General features: G+C 34.8%; 1 protein-coding gene across 7 annotated transcripts in view; it reads right to left on the bottom strand.

Moving 5' to 3' along the window:
- Slc4a4 (solute carrier family 4 member 4) overlaps positions 1-16,499 on the bottom strand; it is a 335,973-nt gene that overhangs the window by 64,009 nt on the left and 255,465 nt on the right. For all 7 annotated transcript variants that reach the window (XM_048785765.1, XM_048785761.1, XM_048785764.1 and 4 more), the window contains one exon: positions 5,432-5,502. In XM_048785765.1, the coding sequence (XP_048641722.1) occupies positions 5,432-5,502 (71 nt within the window). The remainder of the gene's footprint in view (positions 1-5,431; positions 5,503-16,499) is intronic.

The raw sequence follows: 16,499 nt of genomic DNA, 5'->3' as shown, positions 1-16,499 counted from the left end.
AAAAAAAAAAAAAAAAAAAAAAAAAAAAGATCAGAGAGGGACAGACAGATAAAGACTGAGCAACTGTTGGACTGGGATGGCTGAAAGACAAAACTGATAAAAGTATAGAGCTTGAGGGACAAAGGGACTGTGCATCATTAAAAAATAATAATAATAATAATAGAAAATAAGGAATGAGGAAAATAGCAGACCAAGACAGAGGAGAGTTCAACTTAGAACACAATGGGCACCAGAGAAATCTTACTTAACTGAGTGAATAAAATCTTTCATCAGGTCTGGAATATTTGATACAGTCAAGGAAGAACTCTATCAATTTATCTACCCTTTCTATCTAGAGGGCAAAATTAAAGTAAAATAACTTTCAATTTAGAATTACCAGGTAAAACACAGGATTCCCAGTTACATTTGAATTTCAGCTAAACAATGTATAACATTTTTATTATTAAGCCTGTCCCTATGCACTATTTAGGACATAGTTATATTAACATATTGTCCAATACTTATTTTTATTTGTTTATTAAATATTTATCAATATTTATTTTTATTTGTTAAATTTGGCAATGCTAAATCAATTAGATATAGGAATGACAGAGTAAGGGAGCAATGAACACAGAAATACCAGTGACCAACTCTGGATGTGTATTTCTTCATGTATTCACAAAAAGAAAGGAAAAGAATTAGATGCTATGAACAAAAATGCAGATGTGGAGGGGAACACAGTGCTTCATTTGCCTAACCAATAAGTCCTTATTAAAAATGCATGGGTGGGGGCTGGGGTTGTAGCTCAGTGGTAAAGCGCTTGCCTTGCACATGTGAGGCACTGGGTTTAATCCTCAGCACCACATAAAAATAAATAAATAAACAAAATAAAGTCATTGTGTCCATCTATAACTAAAAAAAAATTAAAAAAAATGCATGAGTGACCAGCCTAGATGCCCATCAATAGATGAATGGATAAAGAATCTATGGTATATATGCACAGTGGAACACTACTCAGCATTAAAAGAGAATAAAATCATGGCATTTGCAAGTAAATGGATAGAGCTGGAGAATATTAGGCTAAGCGAAGTAAGCCAATCCCAAAAAAACTAAAGGCCAAATGTTTTCTCTGATTAGTGGATGCTGATCGATGATTGTGGGAAGAATGGAAGAACTTTGGATTGGGCAAAGGGGAGGGGAAGAAAGATGGTGAAATGAGATAGACATCATTACCCTAGGTACATGTATGATTGCACAAATGGTGTGTCTCTACACTGTGTACAACCAGAGAATTGAAATGTTGCATTGTATCTGTGTACAATGAATTGAAATGCATTCTGCTGTCATGTACAACTAAATAGAATACATAAATAATAATAAATAATTACAAATAAATAATAACAAATAATAATAATTTTTAAAAGAAAAAAAATTTTAAATGCATGAGTGCTCACCATGGGAAGAAGCTAACAGTACGTGGGCCAGATGGCATGAAGCAGATTGTTTGTGTAAAGGGGTAGTGAGAAAAAAAAAGATGTAAAGGAAATGGGGCTAAGTTGCTAAGGGTCTTCAACTGATTTCAATCTACTTTTCTGGCTTTCATTTTCAAGAAAATTACCCTCTTTATATTGAGTAGCTGTGCTTCAAATTCTTAACAGTAGGATGTATGCTGACTGATTTATTTCAATATGTAAACACCATAGCATCATCCCCAAATGAAAAAGTGAGAGCGATATGAGGCAGGTTGGGGCAAATGTTGAGAGCCATTAAGGTGAGATGCTGTGTACATAAGAGTCACTTATACTCTTCTATTTTAGTGTGTATTTGGAACTTTCTGTAATAATTTTAAAAATAAGAGCACATGTATCCAAGGAGACTTAAGGACAAAATGATGTTTACACTTGACTTTCTCAATGGGAGAAAAATCACAAGGATGCTATGCACAAGGAGATTAATATGACATTCCGTTTCCCGTGAAAATGAATGTTAACTCCTAGAATCACCCTGAAGGTACATCAAATCAAACCACTTTTGCTTCCATGTCTGACTGTCAAGCATAATTTATGTGACGGTAATAGTTCTTAGTCCTATGATTAACAGCATCTCTGCATGGACATGATATGCTTCACTGGATAATATAATAAGCAAAAAATAAATAAAGGGCCTACACTACTCTCCATGAGTATTGACTGATAAAATATGGGCCTTTTACATATAATTGAGGGTGATACTATAAGTAAAAGGTTAAGATCAAGTAGACGAGGATGCAAAGAAATCTAAATAAACAAAATTTCAAAATAGTACCACTCCTTCATAACAGAAGAGACTCAAGGCTGCTTCATCTCAGAGCAGCAGGTAAAAGATACAGCAGGTGAAAGATACATCCAAATGAGGAGAAATAAGTCAAATCTCTAACAAAATTTTAATGACTGCAGATTAGAATTCAAAGGAGTCCTAGGATGTATACTCACTCACCAAATTTTTTCATTGTCTTTGCCAAATGCACCACAAGACATGAAAGATTGGTGGTTGAACTGGAGACCAGAGAGAAAACTCCTTTAGACACATGTAGCTCCCACCAAGGGCAAGAAAGTCACTTTCTTAAGAAGGAACACAGCCACATCAATGTTTATAGCAGCACAATTCACAATAGCTAAACTGTGGAACCAGCCTAGATGCCCTTCCATAGATGAATGGATTAAAAAAAAATGTGGCATATATACACAATGAAATATTACTCAGCAATAAAAGAGAATAAAATCATGGCATTTGCAGGTAAATAGATGGAGTTAGAGAAGATAATGCTAAGTAAAGTTAGCCAATCCCAAAATTCCAAATGCCAAATGTTTTCTTTGATATAAGGAGGCTGATTCATAGTGGGATAGGGAGCGGGAGCATGGGAGGAACAGATGAACTCTAGATAGGGCAGAGGGGTTGGAGGGGAAGGGAGGGGGCATGGGGTTATTAATGATGGTGTAATGTGATGCTCATTATTATCCCGAGTACAGGTATGTAGACACCAGGTATGTATTCACACCACAGTTGGTGTGAATATACTGTGTATACAACCAGAGATATGAAAAACTGTGCTCTATATGTGTAATAAGAATTGTAACACATTCCACTGTCATATAAATTAAAAAATTTTTAAAAATAATAAATAAATAAAAAGATGGGAGGCAGGGAAGCAGAGCTGAGAAAAACCTCTCTGAGACATTCAATGACTTCTGAAAGGACTAAGGAATCTTCCCTCTGAAGGTTTAGGATAGAGAAATTAGGCAAAGAAAGATCTCCCAAGGCTAATAAAGCTGAGGAAAACAAGATACACAGCATTCCGTGGGACTTTCAGGATGATGGAAATATTCTTTCTCTTGTTTGGATGGTAGTTGGATCAGGTACACAACTGTTGAAACTCACTTCAATGAATGCTTCAGAACTGTGTACTGTAAGGGATGTCTCAATTTAATTTTAAAAAAAAGAAATTTGATGTTAATACAAATATTAACTAATCCTTTCAAGCACTTGCTCAGAAGAGACTTATATCAGAGTTTGAAACCTGGGCCCTTCCTGAGAGCTAGAAACTGGAAGCCAGCAGATCTTAATGCTCCTCATTTAAATTACACTATCCATCAGCTGTGTGTGGTTTCAATGTTTTTCGGGACTTTCTTTTTTAAAAAAAAATCATTTGCAGGTTAAAGGGAAATGACAAGTGAGAAATCTACAGGAAAATTGGGTAAGGTGAGACAAAATAAAACGCAATGGTTTCAACAATAAATGGAAATGCTGAAAATCCTGCCTCTTTTTCTAGAGTTCTAGCCTCTGTCTAGATGCTCAAATGTCCCCTTTTCCTGCTCCTTCCTGCTCTTTCCCGCTGAAACATACCCCTACCACCAGGAAGAAGAAAACTTGTCTTCATGCTAATGAAGCTGAAGGGAAAAGGCCTTCCTTCCTCTGACAGGATGCTCTCAGGGGGGCCCTGTGAGAGGCAGGCTTGCTGGCCCAGGGGCTGCATGTCACTTCTACTGCACCTTCTCATCATCAATTACGACTAAAATGGAAAGAAAGAAATGAAGTCCTGATGACTGCGTGTCCTAGGAAAGGTTCAGAGTAGCAGAGCTGCCATGGTCAAGCAAACAGAGGACTTAGCAGTATATCAAAAGCAGTGGCTTCTAACTTCTTCTCCCTACTAACCTTCTGCGTTATGGAGGTAGAATGGTTTAGTGGTGTGGTGATAATAAAGAGAATAGTAACATACCCAACACCGGAAGAGAGATGACTACATGTCAGCCTGCTAAGCACAGCCTATCTATTAATTTGACCTTTATGCTACCTGTGAACTATTATCATTACCATGCTGCAGACAGACCACTGAGAAGCGTCTACAGCCTGTTAAATTACGGGCCCTGCATTTGAAACCAGGCAGTCTGGCACCAAAATGTCACTCAAAGTCCTTCTACGTGAAGCACTATGCAGACCCTGTTTTCTCTGTCTGTTTCTCTCATAAACACACACACACACACACACACACACACACACATAATCAAACATGAAAAAATAGAGAGGTAAGGTTTGAAGAAAGTCAGAGAAAACTCTAACAGTGAGGAAAGAAGTCAAGACAAGAGCCACAGAATATGAAAATAAGCGAGAAATGGGGTCATGTAAGAGTTTTCCAGGAAGGATACAAAACATCATCTCTGACAGGGATGTTGTGGGCACTCACTCCATAATATCTGCAGAAGTGTTCTGGTCTCCTGAGAGATGGGCACTCTATCAATACAAGGTATTATTCTTTCTGTCTTTAAAACTGAAAGGCTGATATTCTTTGGTAAGATTCCATATTCAGCATAAAAGGAGCACAATTAGAAGCCTGAAATGGCACTTTCCCCTTTTTCTCCAATATAAAAGTCTCCTTCCAGTGTGTGACCTTCCATGCAAAATAGCTCATTTTTAAAGCTTAGTTCCAGTCCCTTAAAGATCCTTGGTTACAAGCCATGGGAAAGGATACCATGTGATGGAGGCCTTTCTAAGTGACAGGGGAAATGTCCTGCTGCAATCTCCCTTAGTGAAGAGAACACAGCACCATTTGGCCAATCAGAATTCTTAACCATGCTACAGAGAGAATACCAGACTCTCTTTTCCACAACTCTCATTTTTCCTTGTGAAAATATTTCAAGGTCACAGTTAATGGAATATAGAAGTTAAATTCTTATGAAGATTCGAAAGCATGTTACAAATAAACTGTGGCTTCAATTTCTTTTCAACAGGAGGAAAAAGGTTAACTAGAGCAAATAAAAGTGTTGTTTTTCAGTCTCTCTAGTACCGAGGATTATTAAATGTTCATTCATGTTAGGATTGCAGAATGGGAGATGACATCATATTATGAATATTATTATTACAAAAAGTACACAGTATACGGTCAGAAGATAGGTGGTTTGAAATTTAAGTCACTTACCATGTCAGTAGAAGAAACAGTTGGAAAATCCTCTGGGGCCAGTATGGTATCATTAGATATTGAGACATTAACTGTAAGAAAAGGACAATTGGACAATTTTTTTACCATAAAAATAAAACAGAAACAATCTTAAAGCATAATTCACGTCTCTTTTTAAATAAAGTCAGTTATTAAAAATTCTTTAATAGCAACAAAAGGGCACAATAAATTTTTATTATAATGATTCACTTTTATCTAGATAAAATAATCAAAGATTTAAACACATCTGTTGTATTCTAATCTGATAAGAAACAACATTTAAGAAAATGGAATAAAATTTGTTTCAGTTCAAAAAAATACATATTACTAAAATACATTCAATATATTTTGACTAATGAAAGAAATGATTGCTAATGATTAAGTTGATCACTGGCTTCACGTACAGTAAAATCTCAAATAAATTGGGTCTTAACTAAATAAGAACTAAATAAGAATAAGTAACTTTTAGAAATTTGGACCACATGTGAGAAAGTATATCATGGCAAATGATGAAAATAAGCACTAACTAAATAATGTAAATTTAAAGGAAAACAATATTTAATCTAACTTAAAAATTACTATTATAAAATGTGGCATCATTTCTTTATTTAAGATATCACTGAAGAACTTAATTCATTTTTTAAACCAATTCCTTTGGAAATATTTATTCATTTTTCAAAATTTTATGGGTGTGAAAATTAAAACATAATATTTTTATTAAAATGCTTATCAGATAAATCTTTCTCTCTCTCTTTTTAATACCTTTATTTTATTTATTTTTATGTGGTACTGAGGATCGAACCCAGGGCCTCGCACATGCTAAGCGAGTGCTCTACCACTGAGCCACAACCCCAGTCCCATAAATCTCTCTTCTTGTGAGAAGACATATACTATAAAATAAATTGTAACACAGACTATTCTCTATTTATGGAAATACAAAATTACAACTATCATTTTTTTGTCTTTGAGGACCTCATAGTTGATTTAACATTTGAAATGCAAATTAGCATGGTCCTCACCCCGTCCAATCAAAGCCCTTAACCCGACTTTTAGTTTGCCATGTTTCATATCCTCCTGATGCCAACCTTAAAAGAAAAACACATCACTGTTTATTTGATGGATGACATTTTAAATATGAGATGGAGGATGGAGGAAGAGACGAGAATACCTTGTTTACTACTTTTTCCTAGAATCTAACCAGTCTGGTTCTTAACTAACAAAAAAGTCAAAAATATTTGTTTACTGTTAATAAAGGAAACTAGAAAGATGAGTCTTTCATGACAATAAATAAATAAATAAATGAGAGCAGATAAAGGCAGAAGAAAAAAAGTAAGGAAAACAAACTAAAGGAGAGAAAAGATTTAATCTAAGTCCAAGTTTTGCTCAATTTTGGAATCCACTCTGATCTTTGAAGGTTCTGCATTGTGAAACTATTAGCCTAAAGGTAGGGATTGTCAGGGTGTTTCCTGTCATAGGCACACTAGATATTTTCTTACTCTGTTTCTTTATAAATGAGAGAGAATAAAATGGACTAAAGGACATCTGGCCTAAACAATAAAATGAAACAAGAATCTATTCCCAAAAAGGAAAATGTTAGTAAATTATTAGTACTACTAATTTTTGTAGGTTTTGTTTTACTATTTTGTTCTAAAAAGCTTAATGTTTTATTAAATTACTCCATTTGTTCATTTAGCCTAACAGAAGAAAAAATAGACCCAAATCTGACCACACTGGCCTAGGATCTGACTTCCTTAACAAGACTCCTAAAGCACAAGAAGTAAAATCAAGAATCCATAAATTGTAGATGGTATGAATTCAAATTAGAAAGCTTCTTCTCAGCAAAGGAAACAATTAATAACCTGAGAAGAGAGTCTACAGACTGAGAGAAAATCTTTACCACATGAACCTCTGATAAAGCATTAATCTCTAGAATATATAAAGAACTCAAAAAACTTAACACCCAAAACAACAACAACAACAACAAATAGCCCAATCAGTAAATGGGGAAAGGAACTGAACAAGACACTTCTCAGAAGAAGAAATACAATTCATCAACAAATATATGAAAAAGTGTCCAACATCTCTAGCAATTAGAGAAATGCAAATCAAAACTACTCTAAGATTTCATCTCACTTCTATCAGAATGGCAATCATCAAGAACACAGGCAACAATAAATGTTGGCTAGGATGTGGTAAAAAAAGGCACATTCATACCTTGCTGGTGGGACTGCAAATTGGTGCAACCTCTATGGAAAGCAGTATGGAGATTCCTCAGAAAATTGGGAATGGAACCACCATTTGACCCAACTATCCCACTCCTTGGTTTATACCCCAAAGACTTAAAATCAGCATACTATAGTGATGCAGCCACATCAATGTTTATAGCAGCTCAATTCACAATAGCTAGACTATGAACCAACCTAGCTGTCCCTCAATAGATGAATGCATAAAGAAAATGTGATATATATATACACAATGGAATATTACTCAGCTTTAAAGAAGAGTGAAATTATGACATTTGTCAGTAAATGGTTGGAGTTGGAGAATATCATGCTAAGGGAAATAAACCAGTCCCACAAAACCAAAGGCCAAATGTTTTCTCTAGTATGTGGATGCTAATTCACAGTAAGGTAGGGGGCACTAGGGAAGAATAGCATTACCTTAGATTAGGTAGAAGGAAGTGATGGGAGGTGAGGGGAGGGGATGTGGGGATAGGAAAGACAGTAGAATAAAACAGACATTATTACTTTATGTATATATGTGACTTCAAGACCAATATGATTCTGCAACATGTACACTCAGAAAAATGAGAAATTATATCCCATCTATGTATATCAAAGTGCATAAATGCATTCTACTGTCATGTATAACTAATTAAAACAAATAAAAAATTTAAAATAAAAATAAAAACACCCTAGAACAAATCATAGGCATAATTTTATACCTGATTTGTATAATAGATGGACTCTAAAGCAAGATTACTTTCCTAGTATTACAGAGTCAATCAGAAGCAAAACTGGTCCAAGACTTCATTCAACATTCATTCTCCTCCTATCCAGTTTCTAATCACAAAAATCAAGATGATTTATGTTGCCAGAGAACTCAAGGAAGGTAGGATAGTACTCGCCTATGTTAGATGATGAGACATCTCAGTTATGAGCTAAGATGTCTGATCCTCTGAGCTTTTGAAGAAACAGCATATGTTAAGTCACAGGCACTACTTAGATGGCATTTGAGAAGTTGTTCTTCCCGAGCTAGATTACTTAATGCAATTTCATCAGCTTCCTGTCATAAGACAGACACTTTTCTACGTTAAAAAAGGGTTAAGAAAATGAATAATGGATAATAAAGGCCAGCAGTGTACTAAAATAAGATTCCAATCTGGACTTTCAGTAATTGCTCTCAAGTTTTGGATGCACATCAATTCTGCTCATTTAGATTCCTTTATATTTTCATTTTCCTCTAAGACAAACTATTAAAGTACACTGGCTATCAAAATCCCAGAAGACCTGCATCTAAAGGACAAGAAAAAGTATACAATACTTTGCTTATTTAATAAGCAACTGTTTCAAAAGAAACACTTCAAAATAAATATATAAAAAAGCACTTCTGTAAATAAATATTGGCAGGGTGTGGTAGAGTCCATAAATAAGATTAAAAGTAAATTTCTTTAGGCTCACAGATGAGAAAACGATTAATTACAGTTGGGAGCTTGATCTATAAGAGCCGTTGGTCACCACTTGGATCCAGACTCATGCAGTGTAAATGATTTGGCAACCAACTGTAAAATGATCTATTTATATGGAATCTGTGATATCCTTGATTAAAATTATGGAAAGGTCAAATGGAAAAGCCAAAATACACTCTGTCTCTATTTGTTCAGTAACATGGCTTATGAAGTAAAGAATCTCTTTGTTCTAAGAATTTGGCTAATTTAGACTGAACCAAATACTACTATGATGGTCTCATCCCACTTGGTTTCAGGGAGTTTCCACAGGTGCATGGTTTTCTGTTACTTGAATTTTTACTTCCCATTCTTTCTTCCCACATATCAAATGCCCATGATCCTCAAGAAGGGGGGAATGAATATTGTCAGTACTAAACATTTTAAAGTGTGTCTGTGACTTTCCAACAAAGAGATCAAGCCTGGCTTTAGCTGTGGGACCTCAAAGAGGAAAAAGGAGGTGACATCTACGTGTCAGTGTTGGCACATCTCCCACATAGGGAATATCAGTTGCACTGCTAAAGGTTGACCCTCTTTATCCTTTTTCAGGAACTACCCATAGCTCTTCTGATGTACACATTAGCAGTTATGTTGTCAGGAATATGTACAATCTCACTCAAGCCCATGAGGTCCAGTATGAACAACTAGCACAGAGAACAGAACAGTCTCCTTCAGTGGACCAAACATCACAATGTAGAGAAGGGAGTATCAGGCAAACTGGGCTTGGATTTTGGCTTGCCACTTTCTGAAAACAGCACCCCTCAAACTCCCTCACCAAGTCTTGAGGAAGTTACTTCACTCCTCTCATTTGTGAAACTAGATTCGAAAACACCTACCCCATGAGGTTACTGCGCAAATTAAATACAAAATATAGGCAAAATTGTTAGCACAGTGTCCAGTATCAGATAAGATCTAAATATGAGGTGCTAAGATTACTTCTAGCTCTATGACCCAGAGAAAGAATTTGCTGATGGAAAAAAGTCAGCTACCTCTCAAGGTTTTTGTGATGATTAATATACACACATAGTCTTATTAAAACACAGTTTACGGGCTGGGGTTGTGGCTCAGAGGTAGAGTGCTTGCCTAGCATGCGTGAGGTACTGGGTTCAATCCTCAGCACCATATAAAATAAAATAAAGATATTGTGTCCACCTATAACTAAAAAATAAATATTTTTCTAAAGAACAGTTTACTAAAATCCCCTAGTGAAATGCCTAGTATCTGAAGGATATTTATTAAATATTAGCCCAATTTGAATATGTACCCTCAACTTAGTTTCTTGGGATTATAATAATGTAGAACTGATTCAGCTGATGTAAGCAAGAAAAAGTTTAAGATTATTCTCCACAACAATAAAATCTTGATGTTTTATCCCATTCTATTTAAGTGGCATCTTAAGGAAATCGAGTAACTGGAAAATAGATGCAGGATGAAACTGAATACCTTCTTGCTACATGATCATGTTAAATTTATTTTAGGGTTCTAGATAACTTGAGCACACTAGCATCTCTTGATAAAGTCATGTATTTGTGCTTCAAATTTCTAGGTCAATTTAAAAAAAAAAGGTGAAAATGGTTTTGGAGAGATAATGAAGTAAATCAAGAAAACTCTGAGAAGCAGCTGCTGGGGAAATAACCTGCCACCTTCTTAGCCGTAAGTTTTACAAAATTAATAGTAAAGTTTTCTTTGCTTTTTCTTGTTTTTACTCTTCATTTGCCTAAACGTTTTTTAGCAGGCTTAATGCTTCAGATTTTCTCTGCGGCTAGGCAAGTTCGAGTTGCATCTTCAAGCCACAGGCACTCTTCACAAGCTTGCCTAGAATGCTATGCTGGAAGTTAGAGAGCTGAGTTATTACGAAGGTATGAAGCTGGATGTATTTAGCCACTATTGCCATAAAAACACCTCTATACCCACCTAAAGTTATATACTTAGGATGTATTATTCTGGGGAACTTTTTCAAATACTTGTTTTATACAAATTCAAAGCTAGAGAATTTTCCAGGTCTGGTGATAATCCAAATTCACTGCTTTCCTTTTTCTAAGTCCTGCAAGAATTATGCAGAAACTGCTAAAATACAGTCTTAGACAGTAAGAAGAAATGAACATGATGAGCACTTCAAGTATCTATGGTTTTTCTCAAAAGACCGTATTACCATGAATGATGAAACATCAGCTATGCGGGTGAAGGATTTTCACAAGTGCAGGCTGGAAGTTTTCAGTACTTGTACTTCCTGGCTTTACCACTAGTCTATAATTTAATCCAACTTCAGAAAAGGGGAACAACACACAATAAATGAAAAACTGCACATAATATGATATGGTTGATGGAAGATAAATTAGGATGATCTCTTTTCCTCACTGTCTTTTAATGGGCTTTCTAAATATGAAACACATATTGACTGTAACATTAGACCACAGGGGACCCAACCCAGCAGTTCTTTTTAATGGATATCACATATTGGTGAACTGCACTTATTAGGATAATAGGAAAATTATGGAGAAAGAAATAATATTAGAATTCTACTTTGGTGACAACTGTTTTAGAGCATTTGGAAGCCTTCTCATGCTGTGAATAAAAAATGTATAGAAATGGAAGCCATGGCTCCTAGCAGTCAACTGGCTTGGTCTCGTGGTTTCACACAAGGAAAAGGTCATCTTTTACTCAGACTATAGACAGTGACACACTCAGAGCCTGAGAGAGAATTTCTTCCTCTTAATCACTCATCCATTATTAAGCATGTTCTCCTTGGAACAGTCAACAATGAATCAATAAAATATATTCCCTCTGTTAATAATATAGTATCTATCCCCTTGAGGCTATTTTTCCTTGCTTTTAGAATTTGTCATTTTTAGCAAAGCATCTTTCTCCCCCAGATATAAAAATCAACATCTGGTCAGAAAATTTACTTTGAGCCTTTCTAAAATATTAACATGCCCTTGAGTGTACAGTCAGTTACAACCTTTATACATTAGAAAAGTAAACGGGGATACTGGGATATAAATTTATTTTTAAAGTCAAGGTCAAGTGAAAATTGGACCTCTTTTTGTTTGGAAATAACAGTATTTTACAAACTATACCTTTTATAAAAAGCAATCTGTGTAGATATGTATGCAAGTATTCTACTTCATCACAAGTAGCACAACTTAGAAAGCATGAAACAGACCCTCAGTAAATATTTGATGACAGGCGAAAGAGAAAGAAAAACAGGCAGAGGAGAGAAGAGAAAATGAGAAGGAAGGATGCCCATGTCTTATTTCCTATTTACAAAACTCTATCATTTATTTTTTTGACTGAATTATACATATGTTTCTTAGAAGAACCAAACACTTTGACTCTCTGGTATTAAAAGCCTTTTTCTACATGACTGTATAGCCTAAAACACTTCTGTAGTTTTGAGATTCAGTGGAATAATACTGAATATTCCAATTGTATGCACTCAACTCCTTAACTCTTCCCCTGAAATACAGCTTCAAGTATTCCACATTTGTCTACAATAGCACATTGGTGGTTAATTATGTGGGGAATAAAGTTACAATGAAAGCATAATTAATATCTTTCCCTACAAAAATTGTGGAAAAACAACTATAAGATTAAACCAACTGGGGCATCTTGCAGGACAATGAGAAATATGTCAAAGAACAAATTTTTACTTATTGTCTATTAGATGACCAGCAATTTTATATACATTTTAAAATTTACAGTAACCCCTGAGAGTTTTAGGCACAATTACTATATAACTAACATATTATAAAACAAAAAGATTAAGTAATTAGCCTAGCTCAGGATCACACTGCAAGAGAGCATCAGCAATAAAATTCAAACTCAGTTTCCTTTACTGCAAAGCAGATGTTTTTGTCTACTTTATCACACTAACAATTTTATAATGATGAAATGGGATATGGTAAGCTATCCTTCAACTGGATATTTTTCCTTTTTCCTGTTGGCTTTTGAACTATCTTCTTTCCTGCATACTTCTGCTATGTAACCACCTAGAATAGGATGGGAAATATAATATTCACTGCCTCTATTAATTCACAGCTATCCCATTTCCAAGAAAAGGGAATTGTAGCATCAAAATCATGCATCTACCCATGAATATCAACCTTCCTAGTCAACTGTCCTTCTTAGATCTTCAGAAAACTTAAATATATGACTTGGGTTACCAAGCAATAATTGAGACTAAAAGGAAAGGAGAAAAGGTATGAAGAAATGAAAAGCCCACAAGTGATGAGGTTTTCTAGAAGAGTGAGAACAAGAAAGACCAGGAAGAGGAAAAGAGGAAGATGTGCCTTCACAGAGACAAAAAAAAAAAAAAAAAAGATGTAATACATTGTGGGCATGAAGACAGTTTTCTTCGTGATTAGTGACCACTATTTGCATTTCTGTAAAATCATGTCTGAGTTTGCAGGATCACAACAACATCCGCACAGTTGCTGGTTCGTTGTTACATACTGTCCCAGTGTTGAAAAACAAGTCATCCGCCAGCTTAAATATTATTGACTCATTGACTGAATGCTTTTACTAAGAGTGCATGTCGTGATGAAAGGCCAGTCTTTTGTTGTTTTTAGAATACTTTCTCGAGCTGTATGTGCAACTGTATTGTTCTCTCACAGGCATTTTTCAGTTTGCTGTTGAGAAGTACTGAATATATGATAGATCTATACAACTTGCTACTCAAACTATGAAGGTTATAGGGAAGTATTAGATTGTCTAACAGTATTGAGGTTATGAAGGAAATACACAACCATTAATATTATAGTGGTTTTGTAAAACATGAGATTGTTATAAAACTATGAATTTTTCCAAACTACAAATAGGTTTCACTATTTGTAGTTTGGAAAACTACAAATAGTGAAACATCCATAGATCAATAGTGAAAAATCCATAGATTTTTTTTTAAATCCCTCCTGTTCATGTACACATCTTTTGTGAGTGCCACTCATCTGGACCACTCTAGAAAGAAGTGGTGCAGACAACCATCTGGTTGCAGAATGGGCCAACTGCCCAACAATGTATAATTAAAAAGAAAAATGATGAGGACAGGTTTGTCATTCAGACCTAAAAACTAACCCTAAATTTTAACGAATAATAACAGCAATAATAATGCAACTAAAAGTTAACTACTTTAAAAAATAACATAATCACTTTAACTATATTCTCTTCTTTTTTATCTCTGAAACAATTCTATAAGGTATGTACTATTGTTAACCCCATTTTACAGATGAGGGAGGTGAGGCTACGCTAACTTGGAGAAAGGAACTTGCCCAATGACACACATTTGGCATTAGCCAACCTGGGACGTCCAATAAGATTTTCTGACTTCAAAGCACTGCTATGCTGTTTTACTGGTACCACCTAGAGAGAGCAAGAATTGTCAGAGTGCTTCTGAAATGACTCCATAGTTATTTAGGACACATGTTTTACACAACCTGGGGAAAACAAGTCAAAGGAAAAACTACTACTTTTGAAGCCTGTACTTGCATGTGTAAAATGGTTCAGCCCTCAGTATCTCCTTTTCAACAATACAAAGATCCTTCCTAAAAGGGAAATTACATGGAAAATCTTTGTTGTGGTTTTTTTTTTTTTTTTTTACAAAATGAACACACTCTGATATGTCTTTGTTGGTTTCATATTATCTTCTTTGCCAGCATCCAATTGAAACAATGAATATATAAGTTTCCATTAGCCTCAGGTACCCATGGGGCTGACATTAGGCATATCTTTTGTGTGTGACAGGTGTGCTGACAAAGCCCTTTGTGAGTACCTCAAACCACAGAACAGCTGAGTGCTAATTTTTTCCTTTAGGAAATTTTGGTGGATGATTACTCAGACCTACCTAAAAAGTTGCAGACTTTTTAAAAAAATAAATAAGTATATACATGTGTATAAATAGAAATAAATAACTGAATCCTTTTTGAACTTTCCTAAGTTCAAAAATCCCATAACTAAATGTGCCTGTGAATACAACATTTTGAATGTGCAGACCTCCCTGAGAGTGCATGCTGAGTGGCTACAGGGGGGTTTACCCCACTTTTTTTTCAGGAAGAGCTCCACATAGTTGTTTCCTTGGGGAGCATATTCAATTGATTTCTGACAATATCTGCCATGCCATCCAGTTCTAAGCACTTTTTAAATTATGATATATTTCAGATCAGGTTACATCTTAGCACTATTAATCTGACACAACCTCCCACAAGCCATAAAAATTTTAGTAGCATCTTATTTATCTTTTACATGCAAAAGCATTTTGACTCTGATCCATAATAATACAACCATGTGTTTTTTACTATAAATATGAAAAGGTTTTCTCTCAGAATCCATAATTCAAAGTGGATATCGCATGTATGTGCTCCACATTTATGGCCCAGATTTACACCACCCCCAGAACACTGTGGGACTTCTGGTGCCACAGGGCCTTACTTAAAAAGTGTGACTTGTATAGCAATTTTTATTTTAAGGGACATCAGCCTATGGCTAAATGCATAACTTGAAGTTACCAGTATAGTTGTCATCTGTATGATACAAATACTCACCTTTATTCTACCAGAGCAAATTTAAAGCAACTTTTCTTGAAGTGAATCTTTTTTTCAAAAACCTTGTATAAGATAAATCATTGGTGAATAATTCCAGGAAAAAAATTCAAAAACAAGAGTTCAACACTATTTTTGTGAAAAAGTTCTGATACTGACTTAGGTTTGGCAAGACAGATGCTAAAGTGTTGAGATGTAAAGAATCACATTCCTCATCCAGAAGTTGCTTTTACGTCTTTGCTGACTCTAGAATATAAATCTACTCCTAGAACATAACATGTTCTCTTTTCTTTTTTATTTTTTGTTCCTTCTTCTTTTTTCTTGTTTACACTGACTACTAGAGATGAACGGCAAGTTTCCACTTTTATCATTAACTGGCTCTAATGTGAATTTCTTTTCTAATTTCATGCTTCAAATTAGATAAAGTGAATTAGTATCATCTTTGATTCTTCTATAAAATTTATGATGCATTTCTTAAAAGAAGAGATCCCATAGCAATCTATAAAATATGGACAAAAGTTCAGAAAATTAGGACTTTATACCTATTAATATATATACATATATATATATATATATATATATATATATATATATATATATACACACACACACAAGACACACACACACACACTCAAACACACACAAACACATACACACTTATATGTGTGTGTGAGTGTGTGTGTTATATATATGTACATATATATTTTACATATACATATATATGTATATATGTATATAAAAATAAATGTATTTTAAGGATAGTTTATATATGTACATTATATATATATATATATAT

Source organism: Marmota marmota, unplaced genomic scaffold (genome assembly GCF_001458135.2).
Source record: "Marmota marmota marmota unplaced genomic scaffold, marMar, whole genome shotgun sequence".
In the NCBI taxonomy this organism is placed as follows: Eukaryota; Metazoa; Chordata; class Mammalia; order Rodentia; family Sciuridae; genus Marmota; species Marmota marmota.
The sequence above is the reverse complement of the archived record's forward strand: the minus strand, read 5'-3'. Positions and strand labels throughout refer to the sequence as shown.